This window comes from Heloderma suspectum, chromosome 2, assembly GCF_057233095.1.
Source record: "Heloderma suspectum isolate Gila_16-S chromosome 2, 16-S_ref, whole genome shotgun sequence".
Lineage (NCBI taxonomy): Eukaryota > Metazoa > Chordata > Lepidosauria > Squamata > Helodermatidae > Heloderma > Heloderma suspectum.
In genome coordinates, this window is record NC_139459.1 from 134,252,845 (window position 1) to 134,275,869 (window position 23,025).

Sequence of the window (23,025 nt, forward strand, 5' to 3'; positions counted from 1 at the left end):
TGCTCAATCAACCATCATTATCTCCAAAAGTTAGATTTAAAATAAAATGGTGCACTATTCCATTGGGGGAGGGGTTCAAAATGCTGCGTGAGTGGTGGGAGAAGGGAGGGTTGGAGGCTGGGGCAGAGCAAGTAGAGCAAAGGGGGTAAGAAAGAAGATTAGAAAGACAAGTAGAGCAAAAGGTTGGAAGCAGCAGGCTGGTTTGAGCGTGGGAATCAGAGGAAGGGGAAAGATGGAGCTAGGGACTGGACAGCATGGGGAAGACAGAGGGAGCCTAGAAAGGGAGAGGGGAAGTGGTGGCAGAGTCGGGGAGTGGGTGGAAAGATCTCTCTCTCTCTCTCTCCCTCCGCTCTCCTGGGGTTATCTCTCCATATGGTGCAGGCCTGTGACTTTTCCTCCAAACCCCAACATGTACATATAGAGAGAAGAAGACACAAGCTGAGCAGCCTAGGAAGCCTCACCATACTATGCACCATTGCTCCCACCCCATGCAATCCAGCTTAGAAAGAACAGGGGGAAAGGGTTTCCATGGGCAGGAATGGAAGGGGTTTTTTTCTAAGCTTAATTGCCATGTGGAAGGGGGATGATGAGTGCTACAGCACATAAGGAGGGGAAGGTTAACCCTCCCCTCCCCTTCCCTTCCCAACTGCAATCTCCCTGGAAAACCTCACCTCCATGGCAATTAAGCTTAGAAAGAACCTCCCACTGGATCCAAAACTCTAAGTCAAATTGCTATGTGTGTGTGTGGGTGGGGGAGTTTTCCTACATGTGGGGAAGGGGGGTGACCAGCCCCTCCCTCTCCAGTGGCAATCCCCCTTGAAATTTGGCCCCTGCATGGCGATTAAGCAGAGGAAAAACCCCTTACATAGGCACAATGGATGCTTAGATCTCTGGGAATTATATCTGGGGATCTAGGAAATAGACCTAGTGCCAGGCTGTGTAGGAGTGAAAGAAGGGCAAGTCTAGGGCAGGCTGTGTAGGAGTGAAAGAAGGGCAAGTGGACACAGCCTACTTAATCCTTTTCCCTCTCATCCTTTTTCATCTCAAAACCATCCTCCCCAAGCTGCTTTTCCGGCAGCTAGAAGGAAAGATACAGGTTCCCCCTATGTTCCCTGTATCTATCCCTCATGGGTGAAAAAGCATGTGGAGGGGTTAAGCAGTTCTCCCTGTCTGTCCCTCTTCAGGGCAGGGATAGGCTGCTGCTCCAGGCTGCTTTAAGTTTTAAAAGAACATGGGGAAGAATAATGGAACTCTGTGAAACACACAGTTTGAACCTGAGATAAAAAAATGCACCCTTTTAACAAACACCAAAAGCAAGAAATGTTAGACTCTACAGTGAATGCAAGTGTGTTAACCTCTCTCAAGAACAGCAACACCAGGTGATAATTGGCATGTGTAAAATAACCCTCACAGTCAGAGTTTCCCCATCCCTTGACACCACCACAAAGACAATACTTTTCAATGGAGCCTTTTCATACCCAGCTGCAAGGCATCAGGTGATGAAATATCAAGGTATACAGAGTGGCCCAAAAGTAGGTATACAGTATAATTTATTTGCATTTTATTACATTGTTTATTACATTTACATTTGTTTAACACTGTTTAATCTCGTAAGTGCTTGAAATGTATTCCATCAACGTTGCAACATACCTGTCCAGAACACTGTGACACACAGTATGACACAAATTCCGGTCCGCATCAATGTCCATAAATGCTTCCAAGATGAACTCTTGTAATTCGTCCACTGTCTGGGGATTCCTCTCAAAAACCTTATTCTTTACTACGCCCCCCCAAAAGAAGACCATTTATGTTAAGTCAGGTGAACGTGGTGGCCATTCAATGCTGCCACGTCATCTGATCCAATGCTGTGGGAAGGTGTTGTCAAGATAGTCCCTTACTGCAAAAGCATAATGAGGAGGTGCCCCATCTTGTTGGAAGAGCAGTTCGGTGAAGTTAGCCCTGGTTCTGAGTTGTGGCACTACCATGTCGCATAACATGTTTAGGTAATTGTTACTATCCACAGTTGTATCGAAGAAAACTGGTCCTACAACACCTTCGCTGGACATTGCACCCCCACACTGTGACACCTGGCTGGTTCAGTTGAGATGTGATAGTCAAATGAGGATTTTCATCTGCCCAATACACACAGTTATGCCTGTTCACATGGCCTGACAACTTGAAAGAAGGCTCATCTGACCAGATGATCTTATCAAGAAGGTCTGGTTCATTAGAGATTTGGTTATGTATCATCTCACAGAATTGCAACTGACGGTCTGGGTCATCCTCCAGAAGACCATGTAACAGTCTTGGACGGTACGGCTTCAATTTCAGTTTATGCATTAAGTGTTGCAAGGACGTTCTAGGTAGGGATGGCAAAGAATTCCGCCACGGATCTCGGTGAGGCCGAATGCCAGTGCATTTGACCCCCCGAAATCTGTGGCGGAATGGCCTGCCACCCCCCGCCTCCCCGCGGATCCCCCCCGGGACAAGACTTACCTGGGGCAGATCTTCCTGGCAGCGGCGGCTTTGGTGGCGGCGGCAGCTGGTCTTCCGACCGGCTGCCACTGCCACCATTTCCAGTCTTAGTTAAAAAAAAAAAAAACTGATAGGCTACGTAAAGATTTACGTAGCCTATCATGGCTGGGTGGGTTTAAAAAAACAACAACCCGCGTACGCAAATGGCGGCAGCTACAGCCGCCACCATTTGCGTTCCTTCTTTTTGGCCATCTTAGTCTAGTTAAATATTTACGTAGACTATGACGGCGAAAATAAAGGGGAATGCAAATAGCGTAGCGGGCGCTATTTGCGTTTCCCTTTATTTTCGCCGTCATAGTCTACGTAAATGATGGCCAAAAAGAAGGAACGCAAATGGCGGCGGCCATAGCCACCGCCATTTGCATACACGGTTTTTGTTTTGTTTTGTTTTGTTTACCCAGAGCCCTCCACGGACAGAAATCTGGCTGCGGACAGCTCTGGCCTGGCTGGGCCTCGCCGGCTGCTCTGCGGAGCTGCCGCGGAGCACAGCCGGCTGTTCGAGGATTCCGGGGGGAGGAACAGAGCGCCTCCTCCCCGTCGAGGATTCCGCGGGGAGGGATGGAACGCCTCCCCCCCCATAAACATAATCCGCGAACAGGTAAGTCACTTTCATACATCCCTAGTTCTAGGTATGGATAGCTGCTTAGACGCACGTCTTATGGACTTTTTCAGACTGTTCAAAAATGTCAGAGCGACTCTCATCTCATTTTCCTCTGTCATAGACATCCTAGGATGTCCAGATTTCAGTGCACTAGCCACTGCACCTGTTGCTTCACATTTATCTCTAAGACAATAAATTGTCAGACGTGTTGGTGGAGGAGTGTCAGATGCTTCTTGCCACGCTACGCACCCGCTCGACATTTTCAGTCTTCCAGTACTGCTTTAGAATTCACTTTCTTTGTTCTTGACTCAAGTTCACTGCCACCATTCACAATATCAGTTAAAAAAATAAATAAACAACTAAACAACTGTATACCTACTTAAGGGCCTCACTCCCCTCACTCTCTACACTTAACTGATTTAACTGTCACTCCCTGTCACTCAGTCTTCCCAACTGTCATTCTGATTCCACCCACACATCTTCTACTCACACATTCTCTCCCCCTCCCATCAACATTCTAAACAACTGTATACCTACTTTGGGGCCACCTGGTATACGTGCACATGTGAATCAGCTCCTGGAACACCACATTCAGATGCATTACTTTTTAAAAGTGTAAACCTACAGTGTTTTAAGGAAACAAAAATGTAAACTGGACAAGAAGTGTAGACAAGCTTGTGTTTGCAGACGGACATATTCTACAAACACACTCATTATGGAGCAGGTTGGTGGCTGTCCCAAAGCTTCACAATTCACTGCCTCTAGAGTTCAGAGAGCTGCCAAAGGGAAGCATCTTTTGGAAGGATTGAATGTTTTAAATTTGAATTGATGTTTGATGGTTGCTATTAAGTTAGAGATTGGGAAGATCATTCATTCATTCATTCATTCATTCACCGTATTTGTATACCGCTCCACATCCAAAGAGTTCAGAGTGGTGACCAGCAGATAGAATAAAAGAATAAAAAGCACAGCTGTACACAGACCCCCGAATCACTTTGGATGCCAATTCAGACCTTCTGAATTGGCCTCATTTCACTTCGGACTGATTCAGACCTGATCTGATTCACTTTGGATTCAAATCCAAAACAAGACTCAGATATCCAAATTATTCAGATTTTACATTTTCCCATTGACTCAAAGAAGTTAGGTGTTTAAGAGGTGATTAGGAGGAGGTCACTATCCCTAATCTCTGGTGTAGGTTTTTTGAAGTACAAAAATCATTTTAAATAATTACTATTTTAAAAAAGAAACAGCGTTCCAATGCTTGCTACACTGTATGTTTTGAATTGGGCATTGATATATAATATTACCTGCCCAGAGCCAATAAAATTGGATGGGCTAAAAATCTAAAACAAACAAATTGGCAACCTTATGTAAAAAGTCAGTCCAAATACAATTCATTTAGCAATTCTATACACATTTACCTGGAAGTAAGTCCCACTGAATACAATTGGACTTACTTCTAAGTAGTCATGCTTGGGATCATACTGTCAAGATCTTTAAAAACAGAAAACAAAAAATGCACAAATATATAGCCAAGGACTAAGCAGTGATCTCCATATGCAGGGATTGGGGTATGGCAAGGTAATAAACCATCACTAGTGCAGAACTAAGGGGTAATCAAAAAAACTTTTGAATGTCGGTTTATTTACCACAAACCCTCCTCAACGCAGCTTGAATGAAAGTGTTGCAAATTTAATATGGTTAATTAGAGTTAATTAAGTCTAATTATACATATGCCATATTGTGGGAAGTTGTCTAGAAACAAGTAGGTTTAATAGCTGCAAACAGTAACTATAATATTGAATTCTGTGAGGATGCTCTTAGATGCAAAACATTAAAAGTGGGGGAGAGAAAGACAAACCAAAACCAGATATAGTCCCCAGCTGCTGTAATGCAGCAATATCTCCTGAGGCCCCAGGGTGAGTACATTTTTGCTCTTTTCTCTTGCAGTTGGCAAATCTATGTCAACCTCTAGTTTTCCATACACCCACACTTTCCTCCTTCCCTCAGCCCAGTCCACCTTCTTGGGTAACAAACAGTTATAACCTAACTCTAAAGCAGTGATTCCCAAACTTTACAAAGGTGTGTTAGCATGCCACAAGAAAAATAAGCAAAGGCTCCCATGAGCACAAAATACCCACCAGCAAAAGAGACTGTCTGTTGCAGTTCTCATGATTCATTGCTCAAGGTTTGCTCCCTTCCAATCAGCCTCCAGTAGAAGCAGATAAATCTGAGAACTGAATCTTCCACAGTTCAGAGATGCACAAGAACTACTGACCTACAGAGGAGGATACCTGTTGCATCCCTGCATGAATCATTGCTCTGGAATGTGCTTGTTCTACTTCACACATAAACACAGAGGTGCTAAAGTAATGCAAAATGCCTTGTGTAACCAAATCCTATACTTCTTTACTCTGAAGGAAATACCACCGAGTTCAATGAGACTTACTCTCAAGTAAGTGTGCATACAAATCAGTCTTGGAATGCCATCTACAAATTCACCAATAGCTCCCCACCAGTCTGAGGGTAAATTTGCCCACAAAAGGAATGGCATCATCAATGGAACAGCAGGGAAAGCTTTACACCAGGGTAATAAAGGGCAAACTTAATTGTCTCAATCCTGTAAAGGTGGTCAGTCTGTAGTGTCAATTTTAATATGGATCTAGATTCATATCTACATCTGCACTGCTCATTCAGGTCCCATTAAATTGAATGGATGATCTGTTGATGAAAGTTGGGATGGCCACTTACGAATCAACAAAAAAAGAGGACAAAAGAGGACAAGGATTTGCATAACATTGGCATATGTGAATGCATATGTATAGGTGCAAATTTAAACATTCTTATTATAATTTAAATAGGAATACAAAACATCTCACCATAGTGTGGAAGTGTACCATTTCAGGCCATGAGTTCTGATGATGCTCTGAGATCTAGCTTGGGTTGCAGGATTCTGTTAGATCAGATCTTGAGCAGGGATCAGGTTTCTCAGGAATCAAGGCAGAAAGAGATCAGCACCATGGAAAGCTCCAAATGAGGCTAGAAGCCAGGCGGGATTGTCTGTATATTCCTTGCTCCCACCATCTTTAGGGTGGTTAGCTTCAACTCTAGCTCTACTGGGGCGTTGACCCTTAAAGGGGCCTGGTCTGTTTTAGCAGCCTCAAGCTGCAACGATGTAGGAGTGGCTGTGGCCTGCTAGTGTCTTCATGGCCCAAGTCCTCAAAGTCCAAGGATGGTAACGGAGCCTCCTCTGGATGCAGGGGAGCTGCCCCCCCTGGGGTTCCTCTGGAGAACTGGGTCCTGGGAGATAGAAGCCTTGTGATTGCTTTCCATGGCTGAGTCTTCTCCTTCTGACTCTGGAGCCTCTAAGGATGATGGTTCGGGGTGCTGGCCCATGACAGGAAGGCTGTGACCAGGTTCTTACAGTTACTTATCTTTAAACTGGAATTGGACAGAACAGCCCTTCAGGAGGATGCCTTTAAACAGAGGATGATCCTCTGTAAAGAGGACATATGGCCACCCTAAAAGATATGCATCCCCACCTGGTACCAGCAGTTGCGTGTAACACCTCCGGCTGGAGCTGAACCATGTTCTGTTTCAGCTAGGAAATGAGCATGCAAGGCACTGAGCAAGGCCGAGAGGGGACTGGCTGCATACAGGGATCACAGGACAGCAGGGAAGCATGATCAGTCACCAGGTTAGAGGGGCAGGCTTTGCAGGACCTGAAAGGGCACCCAAGGAAGGCAGACCTTGCTTCATAAAGGTGAGTGCCATAGGTAGCCTGCTGTATTCAGGCCCACTCACCCGCTGAGAGCTGTTATGGATTCCAAGGGGCAGCCCCCTGGCATTGCACAGGGGGGGGCAGGGGCAGCAGGTATCCATCTCTGCCTTCTCAGCAGGGAAATTAGAGGGGAGTGAAGGGACTTGGGCACTTAGTGGGATGACATCTATAGATTTCAGTCCACTGCTTGACAAGAATCTGAGTCCTCAACCTCAGGAGCAGTGTTAAGAGTCCAGAATCTTCCTTAGGGGGCCCACAGAGTGATCTTCCTTAGATGGGACCTTCAACAAACTTGTGGAACCTGGGATCCCTGAGGAAGACTCCTGTTGACCCTCCTTACAGTCGCTAACTGAGTTGTTGGAAGGGTGGGACATGACACCAATGTCTGAAAACAACTGCCAAGGTGAATGTTCACAAGGCTGATTTATTAATGTCATTTTCCCACCCTGGATAATGAGTTATTGCCAATTATCTTTTCCTACAGATGTCGTCTTTCCCAACAGTGTTCAGAATAGCATTCTGCCTTCCCAGCACCAGATTCATCATGCGAGGATAGGCATTTCACTGCCCAAAGAGCAAATGCTTAATTTATTATTCACCAGTCTCCAGGGGTTTAGTGTCACTCTGAGTTAGCAGAATTTCTCATGTAGTTGTGTTGCACACTGCAGTTTAACATGCATGCAAGCAGAGGAGACAATGCATACAGTAAGGTCATTGATATTGTACATGAATGTTTTCTCGTTCTGCTCTCTTTCAGCTAAATGTCTGGTAACTACAATACTTCCACTGTTATGCTCCTAATAATAGTAATAAGGCTTACTACTTGTACAGCCCGGGTCTCCTGTCCTTTTTCCTTTTTCAAAGCTATAAATAGTCATTAAATAATCTATACCTTGGATTGGGCAAGTCATCATGATGTAGCAATCATGGGCTTTGCTAGCATAAGTAGTAAATTATAAGCTATCTAGCAGCTAAAAAGATGAGTGTTATTTCAGAAACCTTTAGCGTTAATTCAGAAACAAAGCAAAACAACAAGTAGAAGATTAACAACAATGGCACACTCTCTATGCTCCAAAATTGCCAGGTAAGATCAAATCGAAAAGGCACAGTGATATAAGTAGATCTATGAAAGAAGCAAGGGTGCTAACCTTTCCCCAAGGAGGAGGGAATTACATATTCTAGGGGCTACTGCAGAAAAGGCCTTTCCACCCAGTTGATGACAATCTAAATCCCCTAATCTCTTGGACATGGAGCAAGATGAAATGAACAGATCCTAATGTCCAGGCTGGGAGAAGATGGAAGATGTTCCTTGAGATAAACATTGAACTTTGACTGGATCATGTCCAGTACTTGCATGAACTGAATTCAGATTAAATCTGTCTGTATCCTGATGAGCCCTAACAATAATAGTTTCACAAGCAATAACTTTTGTGCCATATGTTACAGATGAAATGAAGCAGGGAGGGGATACTGCCTGTGAGAATACTGATCACACCATCCAAAATCAAAGGTTGGTAGGAGCCCACCAAACTCCTAAACGCAAGTGAAGGACAGTTGGAGACTTTTGCTTGCTTGCTGTTGTTTGTAATAGTATTGCACAATTAACAGTGTGTTCCCATTCCAACAGTTGGAAAAATGCAAGAGAATGAATTCATGCTATAATTTAACAAGTACACCAGCTTTTCTTTTAGGAAAAGCAGCACCATGAAGAATCAATCAATCAATCACAAACAAGCTTTGCACAATAGCAAGTGGTAGAGCAGTACCTGGTGAGCTCTTTTCAAGGACCTGGAATCAAGATATGTTCCAGATCCTTCCAGCAAGACAGGTTTTATTAACAGGTGAGTGGAATATAACATTTCCACTCTAATTATTAAAATGGAAGTAAATATGTTTCAGTTCATCAGAAAACTTGAAATGTGTTCTATTAAACAATCTTCTTATTTCAGAAAAATGCTGAGGAAATAGACACAATCTAGCCAAGTTAAGCACTTTTAAGTCCCTTTGTTTCAATGGGAGAGATTTAAGCATATGCTGGAAGGACTGGAGGTGCTTCCAGGCAAGGCTTTTGTCACACCATCACCCTGCCTCATTCACAGAATTTTACAGGGAGGCCAGACAATTTTGTCTTCTACTCATTCCTCTCCATGTTACCCCGCCACTTCCTGTTTTTGTTTCTTGCAGCAGAAAATCCATTAAGGAAGAAAAGACGGAATAGTTGCACAACACCTTCTCACTGGTAGTGCTAGGAGCCCTCCATCTGGAAGCATCTTCACTTACTGAAATCAATAGGATTTAGAAGTCATTCATGTGTCTGGATTTTGTTGAGTGTTGTGAGGAAATGACATGAAGTGAAATCAAATACATGTGTCTCTTTTCCCCACATGCATTCATTATCCAGTGGTTTTCAAATTGTGTTCCAGGAAACCCTGGGGTTTCTTATAAGCTTATCAGAGAGGAAGGAATATTACTCAGTGGTAAAGAACCTGCTTTGAATGCAAAAGGTCCTACATTCAATCCCTGGCATCTCCAAGTAGAGCTCATCTGTAGTCTGGGGGTAGTCCTAGATCCATCATGGTCACTGGAGGACCAAGTGGCCATGGCAGCTCAGAGTGCCTTTTACCAGCTTTCACAGATACACCAGCTACAGCCTCTCCTGAACAGGGATAGCTTGGCCACAGGCTCCACAGTGGTACAGGTGCTGTAATTACTGCCACACACTCTGTGTGGGGCTGCCCTTATGGCTGGTCTGGAAGATGCAGCTAATATAGAATGCAGCAGCCCAGCATGCCTTTTCAGCAGGCAACTCCTTTGCTGAGGGAACTGCAGTGAGCCATATAGCCAGAAAAAGCAGCCTCCTGGGTCTCACAGGAGCCACACAGCCACTTCTTCTGGCTGTGGGGCTCTCGAATGGTAAACAGAGGACAGGTGGCTGCTCCAGAGAGCCCTGCCAGCTGCTTTCTCATTGCAGCAAATGCCACAGTGGGAGAGCAGCTGGTGGGGCTTTGTAGAGCACCCCCTGGAGGAGGCAGAACAGTGGTGGCAGCAGGCCCTCCTGACTGGAGTGGGGGTGGGGGGAATGATGCAATTTGCTGCTGCTCCGGATTCACTGCCTGATACGGGTGCTTCCCCTTGCTTCATGAGTGGCCAGCCCTGGCCAGATGGACCAGTGGTCCAACTCAGTTTAAAGCAGCTTCATATGTTCCTATGAAGTTCCTCAGCAGGAATATCAGTAATGGCAGAAAGGCAACTCTGGAAGACAGCTTGTCCATCACTACTGCCATTAACTAAGCCTTAGGAAAGGCATTTCAGTCTTTTAGAACCAGGGGGCAGGGGCTGCACAAAAAAATAGGAAACTACCTAATGATTGGTGGTTGGGAGAAAAGGGGGGCAGAGGATGGGGGGTGGTCATCTGCAGAATACTGGAGGGCCAGATTGGGAGCCCAGGACTTAAGTTTTGCACCCCTGCTTTAAACAGAGAGAACAGCACTCAACACTCTCCTGTTGTAATGCAACCGGGAAAGAATGGTAATGATGGACTAGAAGTTTGAGGAAACAAAGGCTTTGAATGTCTGTCTTTCCTGTAAAATTTTGGCAGAATCTCACTCACCACCAATATTATTAAACTGAAAATGTGGCAGGCAGTGCCCTATTTAAATCTCAGGGTGTGCACAGGGTTGGGGAGAGATCTCCATGGCTTCCTCGCTGCCCTTTCATTCTCTGAAAATGCCTTCACGGTCCTCAGTGTCATCAGCAAATCTGCTTTCCTCTGGGGATATATCTTCCCAAGCATGATTACAAGCAGCAAGGCTCTGACAAGGAGCAGCCTCCCGCTGGAATCGTCTGTGAAAATATCTCCTGAAGAATTGCCACTAGGAGTACAACTCTATCTCATGAGGCCTCTAAACTGATTGCTCGTGCAGGAGAGGATGAAAGCAGATTTTTGGAAATGTGTATATAATAGCAAACTGCACCTGGAGTGTACAAATAGGTGCAGCAACAGTGAAAGAAGCAAATGCAATGTCAGGAGTTACTGGAAAAGGAACTGAAAATAAAACAGAAAGTATCATAATGGCATTATGTAAAACTTCAATGCAGTCACATTTAGGATACTATATTAGGCTCTTCTGAATGCCACAGCTAAAGAGAGGATATTATAGACCTGCAAAGGGTACAGAAAAGGATAACTAAGGGTGCAATCCTAAACATGCTTACTAGGGAGTAAGCACTGTTAAACACAGTAGAATATATTTCTGAGTAAATATGCATTAGATGGTGCTGCTCGGCAATCAAGTGTTTGGAGTAGGTTGAAGGATTAAAGGGTTTGGGGACAATTTAGAGCAGCCTTCCCCAATCTGGTGCCCTCCAGATGTGTTGAATTACAACTCCCATCCTTCTCAGCCAGCATGGCCATTGGCTATGCTGGTTTAGGATGATAGAATTGTAGCCAAGCACATCTGGAGGGTTCTGGATTGGTGTTACAGACTGGGAGGGGGAATAACTTTTCCTACTATTCCAAGAATTCCCCCCCCCCAAAAAAGAATTTCTGATTGGCTGCCACCAGTCAGAATGAACCTCCAGACACACCCTAGCCTGCCCAGCCACTTCAGGAGTTTCTGAGCCCTATTGCCATGGACTCCTCCCTTTGGCCCAGCTCTAGGAGAAAATAAAAAGGTGCTTTGGATTTTCCTGCCCAAAGCCCAGAAACACAGGACACAACAACAACAACAACAACAACCCTTGTGAACATCCCAAAAACAGAAATGGTAGTTTTGTAACTGTGCAGTTCTTTGCATGGGGAAGAGTTTAGCAAGAATTCCCTTTTAGAACAATGCAGCTAAATGTCAAAATATAAAAAGCACTTTATTTGAGGGGAAAGGAAAAAATGGGGGGGGCATATGAAGGCAACAATCACATAGACAGAAAGAATTCCAAAAGTCAAACTTAGCCACTTACATGTTACATATTTGAGGAGGGTCTTGGGTTCCAGAGCACATGAGCGCAATGAGGATGGTCTGAGAGAGATCATCTTGGCTTCCAATTAGATGTTAATGAAAGGCTCTCAAAGAGCAAACAAACTTACTTTGATGGGAATCTGAGTTCAGTAAAAACCAGCCCCTTAGCAAAGGCTGATTGTTGTTTTGTTCAATCATGCAATAGGCTCAGTTTGTGTCAGTGGTATAGCCAGATAACCAGAAAATTACTTAGTGGCTGGACCCAACTTTCTAATGACTCTAAATTTACAGCTCAAAAGACTGAGCCAGTTTGAACCAGTTAGCCTATTCTTTTTTCTTTCTTTTTTAAGTGCTGGAGGGAGCAATCCTATGGCCATTAGACACTGTCTAGAGGGCCATAGGATTTTTCAGTTGTTGGGAACCAAGGTTGTAGCCAGGGCCCTGACCTCAGTTCCCAGAAACCACGCTCCCCTCTCCCACTCCTCAAAGCCAGCACGGTTCTCACTTCTCTCTGCTCTGGCTACGTCTCTGTGCATGGAAATGGAGCACAGAAATGGTGAAAGGGGCAGAGGAGGAGGGGAGGAGACCATGGAAGCTGCATTATGCAACTTCCTACGCACCACACAGCCTCCCCCCCCTGCTCCAGAGCTCCCCAACTAGACAGGCAAAATCGCCTGTCTAGCCAAAAATGCAGGGTGGCCAGAACACGAAGGCAAGAATCGCCTCTGTGCTCCGGCCACCCTGTATTGGGTAGTCATCAGCCTCCAACTTTGGAGGTTGATCACTATATCCATAGGATTGTGCTCTAAGCTTTTGAATGTGTATTGGGGAAAATAAGATGAGATAAATCTATTCAGATGTCCCAGCATGGTGCCAGCTTACCCGACCCTTTAGGGGGCACAGTTAAGCTACATCAGAATATAGAGGTTTGTCACAGTTGGGGAAGGATGTGATAGAGGTTCATAAAATTATGAACAGAGAGGAAATGTATAAGAATTTTATGCACAAGACAGACAAAAGAAATGTACTTTTTCACACAAGGTATACTTAACTTATGAGATTTATTGCCACAAGATGGTGATGGCCACTAGTTTAGATAACTTTTTTTTAAAGATTAAGCAAATTCATGTAGGACAATTATACCAACAGCTCTCACCCATGATAGTTAAATGGAATCTCTGGGTGCTTCCGGGTGGATGGCTCCTAGCACTGCTAATCAAAACACAGTGTGCAGCTATTCCATTTTCCCCTCTTTGATAGGTTTTTTTGTAGTAAGGCAAAAGACAGAAGAAATGGTTGGAAAACATGGGTGGGGGATTACACGTAGAAGAACAATGATGTCTGGACTCCCCATACAATTCTGAAAACCTCATCTGGAAGCACCCTCTGTGTATAGAAGTACTCCCTCTAATAGTGAACTCAACTGGGTGAGTGCCAAGCTAGAGACAGGACTGTAGCCAAAAGGGGCCACTGAGAAGAGAGATATCAGCATGGTTGGAGGAACCTCAGGGTTTGCAGAAGTACAAAAATATTTAGGAAAAAAATCCCTAAGGGGACACCACAACCACCACCACCACCACCCACACACATAAAACAGCTCAATGAGGACTGAGCATGTTCAGTAGCCACAGAATGTTGGATATCGGGGTGAGGGGATGAAAACTGGTGGAGGTGGAGTATCCTGAAAGACCACATGAGTGGCTGGCTAGAATCATGAACTGTTCCACACTGCAGCATTTTATTGCAGATACCATTTGTAATTGTATTTGTAATACATGGGGTCCCCAGTGTGGTGCCATGAGCCCCAATGTGCCCATAGATACCTGTCTCCCTGCCCCTCGTGATTTTACTTTTATTTCATAAGATTTTTTTTAAAAAATAATAATTGAGAGGCTGGCATGCTGCAAAGCAAAGGGCTGTCCTCCAGCACCATCTTTATTTGGGTTCAAAAGAGTGGTTTATGTTTTGGAGCTCAGACCCCATCCCTGCCTTGTATTTAAGTTCTTGGCCAAGTGACTTTTCTTTTACTCTTACCAGTTTGCCTTTTGGCAAATGGATGTTTTGTGACTGACTATGGCAGCCATTTTATGAATGAGAAAGCTCCCCTGCCATGGCAGCCATTTTGTGAAAGTGTCCATGAAGAATTCATCTCTCAAAATTCCAAATGTGCCCATTGACCTAAACAAGTTGGGGTCTCCTGTGGTTGTTCTTATTTGTGAACATCAAGGTGCAGGGGTTGATAGTGACAGTAGCCAAATACAGATGACCATTTACCGTGATAGTTATCATGGGGTGTGTATGTGTGTGTGTAACCACTTGGAAAACTGATCACCTGGAGGAAGGAGCTGCAGTAAAGACTCCTCCTGATAGTGTTAGAGTAAGAAACATGCATAGAGTGTTCTGTGAGAATAATATATGCTATTGCACTCATATCCTACTTGTAGGCACCTGGCTGGCTGGCCACTGTGTGAACAGAATGCTGGGCTAGATGGACTCTTGGTCTGATCTAGCCTGGTTCTTCTTTGTTTTTATGTGTCATATCTATTTATTACATTACCAGAGAGAATGTGAGCAGAAGGTGTTTGCAGTGAGGGAGAGATTTCTGGCACAGTGCAAAATAAGGGATCTAAGGAGGAATCCAGTTGCTTAAAGGAAAGCTCTATTTTCATGTTTTTAAAGTCAAGTTTGTTCCACACAATGTGGGGGAAGGATGGTCCCCTGCAAGTTTTGGTATCCTTTACTTTAAAAGGGGGGGGGTAGGTAGTGATGGAGATTACAGTGATCAGGCATGAGCCTTTTTCTCTTAGCATTACTCTCAGTTATTCCAAACCTCAGCCCATGTCCTTTCACGATAGGTCAGAAAAATGCCAGTTTTACTGTTCAGCTGTTGAATGTGAAATTGTTTATTAGATATTTCTGTTTGAATTCCAGATGTGACAATCAGCCTCAAAATGGATATGTCTTGGTAGCCTTGATTTCGGAAGGCATCAGACATGAAATTTCATAACAGTCAGATATTAAGGCCTAACTGCATTGCATGTTAGCTTTCAAATACTGACAAATTCAAATACTGAGAAATGCTAAACACACCTCAGCATCAAACACAGTCAACTATCAACTATTAAAAGCAGCAGTCTGAAGTAGGGATGCATATTGCTCTTATATGGGGAACAGATTTCCTCTCTCCCTACCTTCCCATGTTATCTTGTGAAGGGAAAGCTGAGTTAAAGGGAGTTTAAGGTCATCAGCCATGCTGAGTAATTGTTGGTATGAAACCACTGTGAATTTTTATCCTGGCAAAGGAAAGGGATGTACTGAAGGGATTGAGCTGAACTCTTCCGACTGCTAAAGCAACAGAAGCACCTGATAAAAAATTTCTGGGGAACAGAAGAAGGGGGTGGGGGTGGGGTGAAGAGAGAGATCAAGTCCAAAGCAAAAGTGGATCCCAGGCACTCTGTCAGGAGATCATCAGAGCCATGTCACTTTTCCATCTCAGTTCCTGCATTCATATCAATTAATTAACAGACACTCCCTGAAGATGGAACAACCAGACATTCTCTTTAAAGCGGTGGGGGAGCACCCCTGCCAGGCCTTGTGCACCACCTTTCAACCTACCTCTGCTTTCAAGCAGCCCCACTCCCCTTGGATCATGCTTAGAGCAGACCCACTGGAATCAGTGGCATGCGATTAGTCATGTCTCACTTGCCCCCTTAATTTCAACACCCCTAAGCTGGATCCCCTGTGTAATCTACCTGTCCTTTAACTTACATTCAGGAACAGTAGAGTCTACATAGAACAGCCTTCCCCAACCTGACGCCCTCCAGATGCGTTGAACTGCAACTCCCAGCCAGTGGAGGCCGGTGGCTCCGACTTTGGTGGGGCCGTGGTTTCAGTCAGGATCAGCCAGAACTCTAAATGAGCTATCCAAGGTGCTGAACCCCTTCTGGGGAGAGGATTCAGCACTTCGGGTAGCTCCTTTAGATTCTGGCTGGTTCTGACTGAAACTCAGAAAGGATTCGCTGCCCCACCCAAATTGGAGCCACCGGCCTCCACTGAGTCCAACACCGCTGGAGGGCACCAGGTTGCAGAGGGCTGCTGTGGAAGGCTCTCCAGCGAAACCCACGGATGCCTTCCTCCTCAGTTCTTGGCTTTCCCCGAGGTCTTTTCTGCGCCCTCTCTCGAAACACCAGTCAGCCTAAGAGCGTACAGGGCAGTTAGGGCAAGGGGAAATGTAACGCTCTAATGCTTCCGTCTAGCTGTACCCTACGGGCTTTTTACCATTATTATTTTTTAAGGAAGAAGGCGGGGGGATCAATAAAACATTTGGCCATCAGCAACTTGAGACGTGCAGCTCAGTCTTACGCACGCTCAACCAGAAGTAAGCCCCCAAGGAGTTCATTGGGATGCCCAGGACTGGGTCGCCTTACTGCAATCCACCAGACCACGCTAGTTGGCAACGACAAATCGGAGACGCGCCAGGTGTGAAGAAGGAAGGCAGAAATCCAACCCTTATAAAAGCCGGACATTGAAGCCGTCTAGCGTCACGTCTGTACTACAAGTTTAAACCAGTTCGACGTTTATAGCTCCCTCCAGCAGAAATTTGGGAGCTGCTTTTCTGAGGGGAGGCGGCGGGGGGCGGGGCAGAGGTCTCTTTAACAGATTTTCCTAACAGCCCTACAAAATGAGTTTCCATCTTTCTGGTGGAACACCACAAACTGTTTTAAAGCTGCTTAAGAGTGCAGTCCTATACGTATCTACTCAATGAACCCAGGTACTTTGGGCTCATTGAGGCTTACTCTGCGGCAAGTGGGTATAAGATCGCAGCCTTATGCATGTAATTTAGACTCACTTTCTTTCCGTCCCACCATGCTCAAGTTCTACGAACGACCGCAAGCCACGTGACCCGCCATACTCGCCTGGAAAAAGAAGTTCCTCTGACGGATGTCTCTTTCGCCTGTTAATCAAGTAGACCAGGCTTCCCCGTCCTGGTGCGCTCCAGACGTGTTGGAGTACAACACGCAGCATCTCCAGTCAGCTGCTGGCTGGAGATGCTGGGAGCTGTAGTCCAACACGTCTGGGGGGCACCAGGTTCGGGAAGGCTGTAGGCACTGTAGACTGAGGCACTGGGCTGGCATTTGGACCCGCCGCATTGGAGGAGCCGCAGTTCAGCGATGGAGCGCAAAGCCTCCATTGCGCATCAGGTCCTTGCCATCTAGGGTTAAGAGGATCTCAAGGAGCAAGAGGGGGGGCGGGGGGGGGCAGAAAGCCTGCCTGAGCTGAGATCTTAGAAAGCTGCTGCCCACCCAAGTACATAAACGGACCAGTAGGTTCACTCAGCAGGAGGCAGCTTCCTATCTTTCCAAGTGGGCAGTGGAAGCTGGGGGCTCCGACGTCAGTGGGGCTGCGAACCCGCTCTGGGTTTCAGTCAGACGCTACAGGAGCTATCCAAGGTGCTAAACCTATTTTGGGACTCGGGTTCAGCACCTTGGATAGCTTCTTTAGCGGTCTGACTGTAACCCAGAGCGGGTTCGCAGTCCCACAGACATCGGAGCCACCAGCCTCCACTGCAAATGGGCATCCTAGCAGGCAGAGCCACGTAGAAAAGGCAGAAGGTGGGATTCCCTTGGCAGGTGGTCAGAGCGCTGGAGAGCTGCAGCAGCACGTCCCACAACTGCCAAAGCAGAGACTGGGCGCCTCTCGGTTGTAGGTGACAAACGGCACTCGGTGGCAGGCTGCCCTCCCTTTTGCTGAATTTCCTCTTTTAAAGAGAGGCGCTTGCAGCAAGGAACCGCTGTATCTCAAGAATCAAGGGAGAATACATACACACACACACACACACGATGTAGGGTGTCGCAACGCTTATGGGGTACAAGTTACCCCAGAAGCATTGGGACACCCTATACCATACGCCTCCATGACTGGGAGAGTTGGGGGGTACAAGTCACCCCGTACACTATATACTTCTCCCCCAAGTTATACACTTCAGTTGCTTTTCCAGGCTCCCCATGCATTTCTGTTCGGACTAAGGAGCTGGGAGCTGGCAACCAACTTCGGCCCCGTGGTGCTTCCTCTCAGCCTTGTGAGCGCGCAGTCCACCAGAACCACTGAAGCCAACGAGAAGCGTGCTAAAACGCTCGCAGGTCTACATTCCCTTCCTCCGTGGAGCGAGGGGCGGGAGGGGGGTGGCACCAGGGATGAAACAACCAGCGTCCTCAGTCTCGTTACCTCTCCTCCCTGCCCAGTTTCCCTCTCGCCTAATCTGGTTCACTGACTGCCTCTTCTTCCCAGATGTTTAAAATTATACAATCTCACACTTGTAAAGCATCCTCCCCTGGCATGTTGATTCGGTGCTAAAAATGACAGCTGCGCGTATCAAAATAACTTGCTACAATGCAGCGAGCTCGTTAAAGGGGGCGGGGAGGGGCAGAGAGCCGTATCAGATGCGTGGCGGGGAGAATCTTTCCTCTACACGAGCAACTACGAGGCGGCGGCGGCGGCGGCGGCATCCACGCAAGCATCCTTTGCCTGCCGCTCCGACTGGCAACGATGGCAAAGAAGAGGGACTGGTGGGGAGAGGCAGGAAAGGAATGAATCATGCCGATAATGAATGGAAAGCGCCCTCCCCCCGCGCTTTTCAAACCGCGAACTCTTGCCATCTTCTCAGGGCTGCGTTTTGGCGGGGCTGGAAGAGAGAGAGACCCTCCGGCTGAGGCAACTTTGGCGCCTCCTTTTGGGCGCGAAGGACTTGGACAGGGTGAGGAGAATTCGAAGTTCACGCCCCAGAATTGGGAGAGAAGGGAAGCGGACCTGCCACTGTCGGGGGGAGGGGGCGACGACATTCCTTCTTCCTTTCCAAATGCCCTCAAGACAGACAGATTTTTCTCCAGCTTCCTAGCATTTGGCTGGGTGCTTCCAAACCGCCCCCCCCCCCACACACACACACACACACAGTCCTTGCGGGGGAATGGACGGCGCTGGCTGTGCCACGCGCGTCCCTGGGGGAGGGCGGGTGGCCAGAGGGCTGCGTCGGCAAGACAGCCAGACCTGCTCCCTTCCCCCACCCGCCACCCCGACCCCGCCACGGCCAGTCCGGCCCCTCCCCTCGCGTCAAGCTAGCTGTTGCCCCTGTTCTAGTATGAACTTGCTGCCATCAATAATTCATTGGCTCCCAGCAGTAGCGGCGGCGGCGGCGGCGGCGGCGGCGGCAGCAGCTTCAATAAGAGAGAGGGAGGCAGCAGGGCGGGGAGGGAAAAGCGTGTGCGCGAGCCGTGCTTGCCGGTCGCTGGCTGCCTGCAGAGAGGAGGAGAAACCGGCGGCGGCGGCGGCCGCTGTGGCGGTAACAGCAAGAGCAACGGCGGCGGCGGCGCATTTGGAGAACCCCCAACTCGCCACCGTCACCATCATTATGTCCCCGCAGCGCGCGGCGGCCGCCTCTCCGGCAAAGGCCGCCGGCGCCGAGGAGGACACGGGAGGATGAGGACAGGAGGGAGGCGAAGGAGGAGGAGGAGGAGGCGCAGGCGGTGGGAGGCGGAGGAGGCGAGGCAGGGAGGCGGAGGAGGAGGCGCAGGCGGCGGAGGAGACGCGGAGGATGAAGTGGAGTGTCCGGGGAGCCTGCGCCGCGCTCTCCAGCTGCCTCCTGCTCGCCTGCGCGCTGAGCGCCGCCGCCGTGGGCCTCAAGTGCTTCTCGCTGGGCTCCGAACTCAAGGGGGAGCCCTTCCGCCTCGGCACCGCCGCCGGCGCCTTCTACTCGGGGCTGCTGCTGGCCGCCGGCCTCTCGCTGCTGGGCTCCGCGCTCTTTTGCTGCCGCCAGCCGGACGACGCGGCGGCCGGCGAGGGCGCAAGCGGAGCGCACCACCAAGGGCGCGCGGGGAGCCAAGTGGCGGCGGTGCCGGTCACCGGAGACTCCCAACCCCAGTCCCAGCCGTCGCCCAAGGCGCCCCCGGGCGGGCGGCAGAACTTCCTGCTGCTGGGGGTGCTGGTCTTCATGCTGGGGGTGCTGAGCGCCTTTGCCGGGGCCGTCATCGACGGCGATACAGTGTCGCTCGTGGAGAAGAAATACTCGCACTACTGCCTCCTACAGGCCGCAGGCGGAGGAGGGGCGCCCGCTCGGGCGCGGCCTGCGGGGGGCCCCGACGGATCGGCGGCGGCGCTGCGCTGCCAGAAGCTGCGGGACTACCAGCGCGGCTTGGTCATCTCCACCATCTTCAACGCCCTCGAGTGCCTGCTGGGGCTCCTCAACCTGCTGCTGGTCAAGAACTACAAGGCTGCCCAGCAGCGGGGGCTGCGCCGACGGCGGCGCCGCAGGCACGAACATCACCTCGCGGGGGGCCGCCGGAGGAGGCGCAGGGGGCCCGGCGTCGCTGGCGGCGGCGGCGGCTCAGGCGCGGGGCGGCGGCCTCAGCGCCAAAGCCGAGGCTCCATCTTTTCCAGCGAGGACCCCGATCTGTCCCCAGGGGGCGATTGCTCCTTCCAGGCCGTCTCCTACATCAACGTCGGCGTCTTCCACGTCTTCGACGAGGCCGGCGTGGAGGTGCACTGTGGGGGCCACCCTTCCATCGAGTTGCCTGGCTATTCTCCCATGGACCCCGACCTCAACGCGTCCTACCCATATTGCTATCCGCTGCCCAACGAGCAGCCTCCTGCCTACGAGGAGATCTATCCCAGGGAGCCCTGTGCCAACCGCATCTAGGCACAGGCCAGTCCCCGCCGGAAACCTCCCCTGACAGTCCACCTGCTGGACCGAAAGGGGCTGAAGGTGAATTTGGGCAGAGGGGGCAAAACATTGAAACTTTATTGGCAGGACCAGTAGCACAAAGTGAGGCCAAAAACATGGGCAGCGTGGACTCATCCAAGAACCTGTCAAAAGAGGTAGATGTGAGTAAGATGCCTAGAATGTTACCAGGCTGGTGTGTGCTGTTCGTCTAGATCTGGTGGCAAGTTGAAACATTGGTCCAAACTACTTTGGCTTCATTTTTCAGAAGATCAGGCGCACACTCTCTTCATCACCTCTTTGATGGGGAAGTCTTGAACAGAGTTTTAGAAAGTTGCCAGTGTTTTGCAACCTGTTGGAGTTTTCTCCAGTATGATCTTGTCAAGATTTCTCTTTCCCTGCTGCTTTTGGTTCTATCACTAAAATCTATAGCTACCTACTAGAGGTTAAAGTAAAGTGCATTTCCTCTGGGGTTCCATAAAGATGGCTGGGGCTACGGAGGGATGACACTTTTAGAACCTTTTAACTTTACCTTTATGGTCTCTGGTGGAATCTTTCATCTTTTCAGTATTGATTGAATGGTGAACATTTCAGGGTTGGTTCTCAATCATTATTGGGTTTGGATTTTTAATGAATCAACCTGGCTTCCCTTCATTTCCCCTTCAAATGAACCTTCATGATATCGTCCACTTTAAGAGTGCAAAATTGTATCTTTAGAGAATCACCCTGGACAGCAGCAACAAAAAGATGTAAGGAAGCATCTTTACCTCTCAAGCAAATATATTTCTAACCATGAAGAGAGGCCAAGAGCAGTTTTGAACAAAATCTCTTACGTTTACAGTATTCCTGGGAGATTTTATGTTAAGTTTAAAATCTAGTGAGAGTTAAAACCATAGTTGATCTTGTAAGATGTACATGATAAACCTGCACTTTCAAAAGGAGGAAGAAAAAAAAAACAGCAACATTTTTGTACACTAATGTGCCTGCTTTTTGTTGATAATTTCTTACTGTAAAAGCTTTCAAAAAGTCTCTAGTGAAAATGTTTGGTAAAGTCATTGCAACATAAAATTAACAAATCAGTTCCTTTACTGAAATAGAAATGCTATATGGAATAGAAGGAAAGTCCAAATGTCTCATACATTCCTTTTTGTAAACAGGTTCTGTGTTTTTAATGCAAAGCAGGGCTTTTGTTTTTATTTTGTTTCAAAACAGTTTAATCCTATTTTGTACAGCCAGTTATTCTTGTAAGTAGTTTCATTTTAGTGTTACCAATTAATCAATCCGAGAAGCTTGAATATTATGTTTTTATTTATTTATATATATATATATATATATATATATATATATAAATATGCTTTAAGCAGCCTTAACTGATGGTCACAATTTTCAGTGGAGTTGCTAAAACTCCTTCAAAGTATCTTTTAAAAACCATATTCAGTATCCTTTTAAACTGAGAAAACTCAACAGGTGAAGGTTGAAAATAATAATACCACACAAAAATGACTTACTTAGATTGTAGTGATTAATCTCTGTCCTTTAAATATTTTAAGAGTTTCACTAAAAATACTGTATTTGAGGCCAAGCCATATGTGACATGGGATTTCTCTAACTGGATTCACAATGTTTCTTTTTCTTTCTTTTTTTAAACTTTTAAACAGGGGGCTCCAAATTTGTTTGGAACAGTGGTGCTGGGCAAGGGGGAATGCCATTTTTCTACTCAAAATACCGCACCCCCCCCCCCGAGCTGGCTACTAGCCCTATTGGGAAGGAGGGAATTTTCTGTTTAGTGGGGCTAAAAACAGTTTCAGGGGCCATTTGGGGCAGTATCCAACATTAGTCCTACTTAGTGTAGACCCATTGAAATGACTGGGACTTAAGCTAGTCACAACTAACATTGGATACCACTCTTTGATTGGGGGGACTTCATGAGAGTAAAGAATAAGATATACACACATACCACCAGCACTACCACCCCGATCAAATTCAGAGCCCCCTGCACCTGTTTTAAAGTAAAAGAAAGAAATGTTGTGAGATCAGATCACAGATTTTCTGCATCACATATGGTTTAGCTAGAGAAAGTCAATGAATCAGATAGCATGGGGAAGGTAATTAAAGAAATTGCTTTGGAATACTGGCATAAAAAATGAAGACTTAATTCAAAATTGTACACAAGGATGAAAGAGCAATACAAAAGCCCATATCACCTATTACTCCAACTAATATGTAGAATTCTAGTTAAAAGCCAACCCCTTCATTAAGCTCCTTGGAGCTGGGATCTTTCTTTTGCTTTTAGTATTTTGTAAAGTGCCATGTACACTGAAGGCACGATATAAATATTAATAATAATTCATCTTGGAGCCTGCTGTGGAATGGAAGCATTATCAATAGAGACAGTGTTAAAGGAAAACAGTTTTGTCCTATTTTTGCGATGTACAGAGGA

General features: G+C 47.2%; 1 protein-coding gene across 1 annotated transcript; it reads left to right on the plus strand.

Annotated features, from left to right (window-relative positions):
• The first annotated feature begins 19,282 nt into the window (after positions 1-19,282).
• TMEM271 (transmembrane protein 271) lies at positions 19,283-20,564 on the plus strand. The gene has a single exon (XM_084832172.1). The coding sequence runs from the start codon at positions 19,464-19,466 to the stop codon at positions 20,562-20,564; it is 1,101 nt and encodes a 366-aa protein (XP_084688298.1). The 5' UTR covers positions 19,283-19,463.
• Positions 20,565-23,025: the final 2,461 nt, after the last annotated feature.